We start from the raw sequence: 10,532 nt of genomic DNA, 5'->3' as shown, positions 1-10,532 counted from the left end.
GTGCAGTGGCCGGATCTCAGCTCACTGCAAGCTCCGCCTCCCGGGTTGACACCATTCTCCTGCCTCAGCCTCTGGAGTAGCTGGGACTACAGGCGCCCGCCACCTCGCCCGGCTAGTTTTTTGTATTTTTAGTAGAGACGGGGTTTCACCATGTTAGCCAGGATGGTCTTGATCTGCTGACCTCGTGATCCGCCCGTCTCGGCCTCCCAGAGTGCTGGGATTACAGGCTTGAGCCACCGCGCCCGGCCATAGTGAATATATTAAAACCTAAACAATATACTAAAACCTGGCCAGGCGGTGGCTCACACTTGTAATCCCCGCACTTTGGGAGGCCAAGGTGAGAAGATGACTTGAGGCCAGTTCGAGTCTCATTCTGTCGCCCAGGCTGGAGTGCAGTAACACACTCTTGGTTCACTGCAAGCTCCGCCTCCCAGGTTGCAGTGAACCAAGATCGTGCCACTTCACTCCAGCCTGGGCAACATGAAACCGTCTCTAAATAAATAAAAATAAATAAGTAAACAAACACATAAATAAATCAAGGGATATCTGGTCGGGCATGGTGGCTCATGCTTGTAATCCCAGCATTTTGGGAGGCTGAGGTGGTCAGATCACAAGGTCAGGAGTTCAAGACCAGCCTGGCCAACATGGTGAAACCCTGTATCTACTAAAAATACAAAGATTAGCCTGGCGTGGTAGTGGTCACCTGTAATCCCAGCTACTCAGAAGGCTGAGGCAGGAGAATTGCTTGAACCCGGCAGGTGGAGGTTGCAGTGAGCTGAGATCATGCCACTGCACTGCAGCCTGGGTGACAGAGACTCTGTCTCTAAATAAATAAAAATAGATAAATAAAATAAGGGGATATCTGCTTTCCACAGAAAAAGGAATATAGGACAAAGGAGAAGAATCTGAGCTCCTGTGCTCAATGAAGTGGTGATTTAGAAGGTGCCACAAGTGTATCCATCTTGTGCTCTGCATGTGACGTTAGCCATCCAGGATTCATATTCATAGTCCAAAGGCTGCACTGGACAGATCCATCTTTGTTCTGGAAACAATGAGATCTAGGGAGGGGTCAGGAGGATAGCGCGGTTATCACTCGTGTGAGGCTGAGAAAACTCACATCACAACACAGTGAGGAAAATTCCCTTTTTTTTTTTTTCTGAGACGGTGTCTCGCTCTGTCGCCCAGGCGGGAGTGCAGTGGCGCGATCACGGCTCACTGCAAGCTCCGCCTCCCAGGTTCACACCATTCTCCTGCCTCAGCCTCCCAAGTAACTGGGACTACAGGCGCCTGCCACCACGTCTGGCTAATTTTTTGAGACGGGGTTTCACCGTGTTAGCCAGGATGGTCTCGATCTCCTGACCTCATGATCCATCTGACTTTGCCTCCCAAAATGCTAGGATTCCAGGTGAGCCACTGTGCCTGGTCCCTCCCTCCCTCCCCCCTTTCCTTCCTTCCTTTCCCTTTGTCTCTCTTTTTTTTTTTTTTCAGAGTTTCGCTTTGGCTGGAGTGCAGTGGTGCGATCTTGGCTCACTGCAACCTCCACCTCCCAGGTTCAAGTGATTCTCTTGTCTCAGCCTCCTAAGTAGCTGGGATTACAGGCATGCACCACCATGCCTGGCTAATTTTGTATTTTTAGTAGAGACGGGGTTTCTCCATGTTGGTCAGGCTGATCTCAAACTCCCGACCTCAGGAGATCCACCTGCCTCGGCCTCCCAAGGTGCTGGGATTGCAGGCATGAGCCACTGTGCCTGGCTGTCCTTTGTTTTCACTTGCTCTTCAATTGCTTGCTTAGGAGATGAATATGTATATATGCATGTGTGTGTATCTCGGCAAAGTCCCCTGTTGTAGGCAGAATAACGGCCCCCTGAAAGATGTGCACGTCCTGGTCCCTAGAACCTGTGCATATGTTACTTCCCAAGGCAAAAGAACTGAGTGTGGTGAGGTTTTGGATCCTGAGATGGGGAGGATTCCTGGATTATATGTGGTTGGCCCAGTGTGATCACAAGAGGCAGAACGGTCAGAGTCCTGTAAGGAGTATAAGGAGATTTGACGACAAACCCAGAGAGACGAAGATGTACTTACTGCTGGCTTGAAGATGGAAGAAAGAAAAGTAGGTGGCATCTAGAAGCTGGAAATTGTCCTCAAACATCCTGCCAAGAGCCTCAGGAAGGAACCCACACTACTGAAACCTTCCCTTAGGACTTCTGACCTCCAGAACTGTGAGATAACACGTTTCCATTGTCTCAAGCCACTATGGGGGTGGCAGTTTGTTAAAGCAGCAGTAGGTAACTAAGATAGCCGCAGCAGAATTTTAAAATAGTAATAGCAGGCAGCAGGCCTTGCTAATGTCCACACTTGCTGGAATGATCTGGGTTGCCTGTCTCCCTGTTCAGCTGTTTATACTTACCGTTATCATACCCATTTTGTAGATGAGGCTGCCAGGCTTGAGAGAACCACCATTACCTGGTTGAAGAGGGGAGGGGCAGCTCAGCATTGGCCTCTGCAGCGTGGATCTCCCGGCCAGGCTCTCGGCTGTCAGGTGAGTCCACCTCACACCTCCCAGAGGACATGGACAATGGCAGTGAATGGAGCCAGGAGGACCCGGAGTGTGGGTTTGCCACTGAGAAGCCGAGGCCAGGAGTAAGTAAGATTTTGGGGAGCTTGCAGCTGAGCAACAGGGGAGTCCCTGTTGCTTGGGGAAGGGGGACCAGGGAAGGCCTTAGCCAGGGCACAATGTTTTAGGAGCTAGTGTTGGGGAGGAGCAGATATGCGGGCAGGGAGAGCCTGGGAAGCTGTTCTCTGGGGTTTGGGTGGTGACAGTTTGAAGAGGGGCAGGATCACTGCCTCTATCACTCCATGTGCCCTTTCGCATCTGCAGAGAGCTGGGGGCTGCCCAGTAGGTGCCAGCTGTGGGATGGTCGCTCTTTGGCCCAGTTCTCCACTTCTCTTCTGGGAACCGCCAACCTCCATTTCTTCTCTGCTCTTCCAGATCCTACAACCAGAACTCTGCGCCCCAGGATGGAGGCTCCGGCCCAGAAGGCTGGGCAGGGAGGAATCCCCACGGCCGATGCCCGGGGTGCCTCCGGGGCCTGGGAGAAGAGGCCCGAGGAGCCCAGGCCCCTCGAACAGGACCGAGCTGGGAGCCACCCCACTCAAAAGGGGGTCCTGCGTGGAGGGATGGCGGACGGTAGGACGACTCCCCCAGGCGGGGGCTCCCAGGGCTGCAACCTCCGGGTGAGCCCCGGCTGGGGGACCCGGCCCAGCGCGGGGACCAGACCCCTCGTGCGGGAGCCGTGCAGCCCCACCTCTTCTCAGGACCCTGAGCTAGTTACCCGCGAGGGGCTGCAGGCCGGGGAGGGCCCCTGTGGGAGGCCGGCACGTGGCAGGGACTGCAGCAGGAACTCCTGCCTGGCGCGGCATCGCGGGGTGCCCGCTGGGGAGACGCCACCCGTGTGTGACTCCTGTCCGGAGCAGCTCCGGAACCGCCCCCGGACTCAACTGTGTGAGGTCCACGCGGACTCTTGGCCGTGCCAACTGGGGACGGGCGCTCCGACCTGCCCGAGGACCCCAAAGCCGACCTCCCGCAGGAGGAGCCCCTCGGTGGAGCAGCCCCAGGCTTGCGCGTGCGGCGAGGCCTTTGCGTGGAGGGCCCTGCGGATTCCCCAGGAGCGGCTGCAGGCGATGGAGGAGCCCCATCCGTGTGCCCGGTGCGGGAAGCGCTTCCACACCAACCAGCAGCAGCAGACGGGCAAGGGCCCCCCAGTGTGTCCTGAGTGCGGCCAAACCTCGCGACCTCGCCCGGGTGTCCCCAACCTCCCGGCCCAGCGGCTGTACGCTTGCGACGAGTGCGGCAAGGCCTTCACGCGCACCTCCAGCCTGCTGCAGCACCAGCGCATCCACACGGGCGAACGGCCCTACGAGTGTGCCGAGTGCGGCAAGGCCTTCGTGCGCTGCTCCGGCCTGTACCGCCACCAGAAGACGCACTCGGCTGAGCGCCACCGCCGTGGCCCCGTCCTGGCCCGGCGCGCCTTCCGGCTGGGGTGCTCGCCCTGCGGGGACTGCGGCGAGCTGAGGCCCCGACGGGGGTCGGGAGCCAGGGAGAAGCCGTACGAGTGCGCCGACTGCGCCAAGGCCTTCGGGCTGTTCTCGCACCTCGTGGAGCACCGGCGCGTGCACACCGGCGAGAAGCCCTACGCTTGCCCCGAGTGCGGCAAGGCCTTCAACCAGCGCTCGAACCTGAGCCGGCACCAGCGCACGCACAGCAGCGCCAAGCCCTACGCGTGCCCACTGTGCGAAAAGGCCTTCAAGGGCCGCTCGGGCCTGGTGCAACACCAACGCGCGCACACCGGTGAGCGGCCCTACGGCTGCCCCGAGTGCGGCAAGACCTTCCGCGGCTGCTCCGAGCTGCGCCAGCACGAGCGCCTGCACTCGGGCGAGAAGCCCTATATCTGCCGCGACTGCGGCAAAGCCTTCGTGCGCAACTGCAGCCTGGTGCGCCACCTGCGCACGCACACGGGCGAGCGGCCCTACACGTGCGGGGAGTGCGGCCGCGCCTTCAGCCAACGCTCCAACCTCAACGAGCACCAGAAGCGGCACGCGGGCCGCGCCGCGCCTTGACCACCGGGAGCCGACGCGTCGCCCAAGCGAACCCTGCGTCGAGGATGGGCTTTGTCCCGGAAAACTCACCGTTTGTAACCTTGATTAAACTTCACTTTGTACACATGGCCTCCACAGGCTTCCACTAACTCGAGTTTTATTTGACCTTTTCTAACAGGACACGCAGCATCCGGTTGCAGGCATAAGCTGTAATAATCTCGAGTGGCCGCAGATCCGGCCCAGAGGCTGTGTCCACGATCTGTGTCCACACAGAGCCGCGGTGCCTGTTACTTGGCTCTCTGGTATGCGAGGAAACGGGGAAAAGTGACCCTCCAGAGGCACAACCATAAGACGGTCAAGGCAGGATTCGAACCTAGGGCCTCTCATGCTCCTTAGGCGGCCTCAGGAGCCTTGGGACCTCGGGGTGTTTGCACACGCTCTACCGTAGCCGGCCTGGCACAGCTCCTAACCCTCCAGAGGTGAGACCTCAGAGCAGGCTACTGCCTGTCCCGGCCCTGGCGGCTCGGTAGTCGCGGCAGAAAGGGTTCCCTTTGGTGAAGTGTGATGCCCTGGCAAGCTTGTCCTGGTCTGACTGACGGTCGGGGTCGCCGTATTGTCGTCCCCTGCCGGACTCCAGACTGAACTGAATCTCCCCAAGCCTCCGCGGTGTGAGTGGAAGTGGGTGCCTGAGGTGTCAGCACAAAGTCCCCAGCACGGCAGAGGTTGAGAGTCCACCAGGATCTAGCACAGCATGCTTTTTCCCAGCTATGTAAGTGGCTGTCCATGGCTATGATTCCAGTTTCTCCCTGCATTTCATCCACGCTAGTTCCAGACAGACCCAAGGCTCCCACTCCAGAGGCCGACGAGCAGGCCGACTAGGGACAGATCTGTGCAGAGCACCTTGCCCTTTGGCCTGCGGTTTCCTCCTCACACCAGCTGGGAAGGCCGGGAGGATGCTTGCACGTGGCTCAGCTAGAACCCTGGAGAGAGCAGAGCCCTGGGCCCTCAGGGCCTAGCCCTTGTTGCTTCCAGTAGGGTTCCTCAAGTGTGGCCTGGGACCCCCAAAGAGAAGAATCCTAGGTGGCCCTTGCAGCCACACTGGGGACCGCCTGGGCTGGTCACTTGACATTTACCACACTCTGTGGCCCTCATGCTACTGTGCAGATGGGCACTGTTTATGCCCCAGACACTGGTGACCCCCCATGGAGTACCTTCTTATTTGCCCTTGCCAAGGTCAGACCAGGGAAAGCGCCTCTGAAGGGTGGATGCTCAGAGCTTCCAGTGGGGCAGCCAAAGGGCAGGGCCTGAAACCAGCCTCAGAGGCCCCTGGGGAATCCACCCAGGAGAAACTCACCTCACAGTCCTCTGTCTTCCGCAGCCTCCAAAAGGCCCAGGTCTTAGTTAATCCAGGACTCACCCACCAGGGGCTTAAATTTTTCCCCTCTGTTCTGGGAAAAGCATCCTGATGAGGCAGGCCCTGCCCATGGTCCTCCTACCTGGTAATCTTGATGCTCTCCCCAGCCTCCAGGAGAGGGAGAGCAGTGCTTGCCCTGCCCCTAGTCCCCCAGGACACTTGCTGCAGAATTTCCCCAAGCAGCAGCTCTCCTGGTGTTCTGTGGCTTTTATGTGCTGCTCAGTCAGGTGTGGCCAGAAGAAGAGACACAGGACAAGCTCAGGAAAACAAAGTCTATCATGCTTACAGATCCTGGAAACAGGAGGCGCGGCCCACGAGGAAGGACACATGAGAAAGTAACCAGCATCTGTCCGAGGCAGCAGGGGCAGGAGCAAGGGGGAGCTCTAAGCCAGAGCCTTTACTGGGGTTTCCAAGGGAAAAGCAAGGCAGAGCAGAGCTCATAGCACAGGACTGGCTAGCGGGAGTGATTCCTGTGGGCCTTCAGCTGTGGGAGTGTCCCCCAGCTGCTTGGCTCCTGTTCCTGGGATGATTAAGACAGAGGAATATTGTCTCTTGCGGTGTGTGGACCAGATAGAGCCACCAGTGAGGCTCTGGATTGGTTAGTCTGCATATCAAGGGCATGCTCCAGGCCAAGTGTTGTGGCTCAGGCCTGTAATCCCAGTGCCTTGGGAGGCTGAGCTGGGCAGATGGCTTGAGCTCAGGAGTTTGAGACCAGCCTGGGCAACATGGCAAAACCCCGTTTCTACTAAAAATACAAAAATTAGCTGGGCATGGTGGCATGCGCCTGTAATCCCAGCTACTTGGGAGGGTGAGGCACAAGAATCCCTTGCACCTGGGAGGCGGAGGTTGCAATGAGCTGAGATCGCACCACTGCACTCCAGCCTAGGTGAGAGACCAAGACTTTGTCTCAAAAATAAACATTTATCATTGCACACATTTTCTGTGGGTGGGGAATTCGTGACCAGCCTGGCCTGTGGTTCTGGCTCAAGGCCTCTCATGAGGTTGAAGTCAACATGGCAGCCAAGACTGCAATCATCTGAAGGCACCACTGGGTTTGGAGGATGCACTGCTCCACTGCCTCTCCACAGGACTGCAGACCTGAGTTTCCTCATGGCCAGGCAGCTGAATTCTTCTAGCATGGGTGACCCAAGACTACAGGCACATGCCACCACGCCTGGCTAATTTTTGTATTTTCAGTAGAGACAGGGTTTCACCATGTTGGTCAGGCTGGTCTCAAACTCCTGACCTCATGATCCGCCCACCTCCACCTCCCAAATTGCTGGGATTACAGGCCTGAGCCACCCCGCCCGGCCAATAAAATTTTTTTTAAAGCTAAAATTGACTCTCAGGCAAATGAGATAAAATGAACATACGTTAAGTATTTTAACTGAATGAGAGAAAGAGTAAGACGTTACCAGTTATTTAATGATGGAGGAAAGGACCAAAAGCCAAGGAATACATGGAATGCAGCTCTAGGTGCTGAAAAAGACAAGCAAAGGTTCTACGTTAGAGCTTCCAGAGGGAGCTCAGCCCTGTCAACATCTTGTTTCAGCTCAGTTATATCGATGTCAGACTTCTGGTCCCCAGAACTGCGAGAGAATATATTTCTGCTGTTTTAAGCCACCAAATTTGTGGTAATTTGCTGTATAACCACAGGAAACTAACACACCATCCCTCAGTTCTGCTTTTCTGTATGGACTCCATTCTCTAACACATTCATCCCTCATGAGGGCAAGAAGGCAGCAGCTGCCCCAGCTGACAGGTGCTCACAGCCTCAGGTTCAAAGCAGATAGAGTCCCTAACAGTTCAGAGAGAAGTCCCATGATGCTAACAGGTCCAAAGTGACCATTGCCAGGGCCAGGGGGATGGACTGCCCCATGCTGCAGACCTGGGCCATGTACCCACACCTGCCCAAACCACCTGGCTGGGGTGAGAGCTCCCTAGTACAATCTGGAAAAAAATGGTACAAAAAAAGCTCGTGGAGGCCGGGTGCAGTGGCTCATGCACGTCTGTAATCCTAGCACTTTGGGAGGCCAAGGTGGGAGGATCACTTGAGCCCAGAAGTTCAAGACCAACCTGGGCCATGTAGCGAGACCCCATCTCTAGCCATTCATTTATTTTAGCTTACAGCATCCGGTCTATGTTGTTTTTTGAGACGGAGTCTTGCTATGTCACCCAGGCTGGAGTGTGCAGTGGCACGATCTCGGCTTACTGCAACTTCTGCCTCCCCAGTTCAAGCGATTCGCCTGCCTCAGTCTCCAGAGTAGCTGGGATTATAGGCGCAAGCCAACAACCTGAATTTTTGTATTTTCGGTAGAGACGGGGTTTCACCATATTGGTCAGGGTGGTCTCAAACTCCTGACCTCGTGATCTGCCCGCCTCGGCCTCCCAAAGTGCTGGGATTATAGGCGTGGGCCACCGCGCCCGGCTTATTTATTTTAGCCAACAGCACCCGCTGTTCCCAGGCGGTCTCCCAAGCACTAATCAGGCCCGACCCTGCTTAGCTTCCGAGACACCGACTCTAGGGGATGCCAGCTTAGTGGGTGTTCCACAGCGCGTGGGTGTGAGATGCAGCTCAGTGGCGTGAACTCAGCGAGTTTCCAGGGTGGTAAAGACGGCCTGGGGCCGGAGGAGGACGGCCAGGGAGGAGCTACATCGGCCCGACCTGCGTTCACGATCCAGGCAGCCCCGGAAGCCCGTATAGCTGTTGGACGTGTGCCGCAGAGGCGCGCCGGGTACAGGAAGGGGCAGAGCGCATCCATGGCAACGCAGGACGCCCGAGTAGCTCGGCATTGGCGCCGCCCCACGGGAACCAGTAGGCGCGCGCCCGCAGCCGCGCCACAGTTACGCAGGCGCGGTGGGGAGAACCGCGAGGCTTTAGGCCGCTCCGCCGAATGCAACCGCGCCTCCCAGGAGACCCGGTACCCACCTCCTACCATTTCCCGTGCCTCCGTGCGGGCCCCTCTCAGGCAGCGCGTAGTGGAAGCAGGGGCGGGCTGAGGACGGTGAGTGACGCCGGCGGACACCCTCCGGCCAAGCACAGATCCGTCCTCCGGCTCCAACCACTTCCGCCGCGCGGGGCAGGGCGGGGCTCGGCCCGGAGCAGTGCCCTCTGGGATCGCAGAGATAGGCCTCCGCGCCCTCCAGAGCGGCCCGGAAGTGGCTCCGCACAGGCCAGAGGCGACGGTGGTCGGGACGGAAACGGCTCCTGTCTGCCGCTGGCTCGGTGAACGCGAACCTCATGGCGTTCAGTTCTGTAGCATCGTTTCTCCTGCTCGCTTATTCCTTGACTCATTCACTCATCACTCCTCCAGCCTTGTGGCTCCGCCTTCATGTCCTGCCGCGCCATCATTTCTTTCCACATTCATTTATTCGTTCATCAACCCCCATCCGCCCCTCGTAGTTCCAGAGCTCACCAGCCTGGGCCTCGCCTCCGAGCCTGCGGAGCTGCCCGCACAGGCCTCGCGCCACCCGGCCGTAGCCTCCTCCCCTTTGTCCACCCCGTATTTGTCCACTCTAGGCCTTGGGGGTTGGTGGGGAGACACAAATACCCGTGACCGGTGAGACGAGTGCCCGTTGGTGGGGGCGTGGGCGCTGGGACTGACGCGGGAGGTGGCTCTGATCATGTGGTGAGGCGGCGGCGTTCAGGTTCAGAAAGGGCACGCGGCGTGGATGTGAATACGGCGGGGAGGCTGGAGCAGCGAGGCCGACAGGAAGGACCTTCCGGGGCTCACATGGTATCCCACGACGAGGACGGACTCAGGACGGCAGCCCTATTAGATGGGGCGGGGGGCTGGCGAGTCCGGGTCGCACAGCACAGGCCCTGGATGAAGGGGCAGCGGTGCCTGGCTCCACCTTAAGAAACATGGGCCCTTGGGGGCCCGGATTTTTGGGTCTTCAATACACAAATACGGATTTTTATTGAAATCGGATGTCATTTTATTTTAAAATTTAACCTTTGATTTAATTATAAATTCACATGCAGTAACACATAATGCATACCCTATGTACCCTTTACCCAGTTCCCCTAAAGGTGGCATCTTGAAAAACTAGAGGTCAGGTTCGGTGGCTCATGCCTGTAATCCCAGCACTTTGGGAGGTCAAGGCGGGTGGATCCCTTGAGCTCAGGAGTTAAAGACCAGCCTAAGCAACATGGTGAAGCCCCATCTCTACTGAAAACACAAAAATTAGATGGGCGTGGAGGCTGGTGCCTGTAATCCCAGCTACTCAGGAGGCTCAGGCAGGAGAATCGCTTGTACCCAGGAGGCGGAGCTCGCAGTGAGCCCAGATCGCGCCACTGCACTCCAGCCTGGGCAACAGAGAGAGACTCTGTCTCAAAAAAAGAAAAGAGAAAGAAAAACTAGAGTACAGTATCACAATCGATATGCAGAACATTTCCATTACCACAGGATCCCCGAGTTGCCCTTTCAGAGCCGCATACCCTTCCCTCCTACCTCTGCCCCGTTAACCTCTTTTTGTCAACTAGTAATCTGTTCTCATGTCTACCATTTTGTCATTTCAC

The 10,532-nt window shown here is 57.2% G+C and overlaps 1 protein-coding gene across 6 annotated transcripts in view; it reads left to right on the top strand.

Moving 5' to 3' along the window:
• The window catches only part of ZNF837 (zinc finger protein 837), a 15,120-nt gene extending 10,399 nt beyond the window's left edge, over positions 1-4,721 (top strand). The window contains exons 1-3 of one of the 6 annotated variants that reach the window (XM_023197513.2): positions 1,647-2,219; positions 2,430-2,539; positions 2,990-4,721. In XM_023197513.2, the coding sequence (XP_023053281.1) occupies positions 3,019-4,617 (1,599 nt within the window). In that variant the 5' untranslated portion in view covers positions 1,647-2,219; positions 2,430-2,539; positions 2,990-3,018 and the 3' untranslated portion in view covers positions 4,618-4,721. Of the gene's footprint in view, positions 1-1,646; positions 2,220-2,429 lie in introns of those variants that run through there. The other 5 variants (XM_023197510.3, XM_023197511.3, XM_031934879.1 and 2 more) reach the window with 5 other exon arrangements.
• The last annotated feature ends 5,811 nt before the right edge of the window (positions 4,722-10,532 follow it).

The sequence above is a fragment of the Piliocolobus tephrosceles genome, chromosome 21 (assembly GCF_002776525.5).
Source record: "Piliocolobus tephrosceles isolate RC106 chromosome 21, ASM277652v3, whole genome shotgun sequence".
NCBI lineage: Eukaryota > Metazoa > Chordata > Mammalia > Primates > Cercopithecidae > Piliocolobus > Piliocolobus tephrosceles.
The sequence above is the reverse complement of the archived record's forward strand: the minus strand, read 5'-3'. Positions and strand labels throughout refer to the sequence as shown.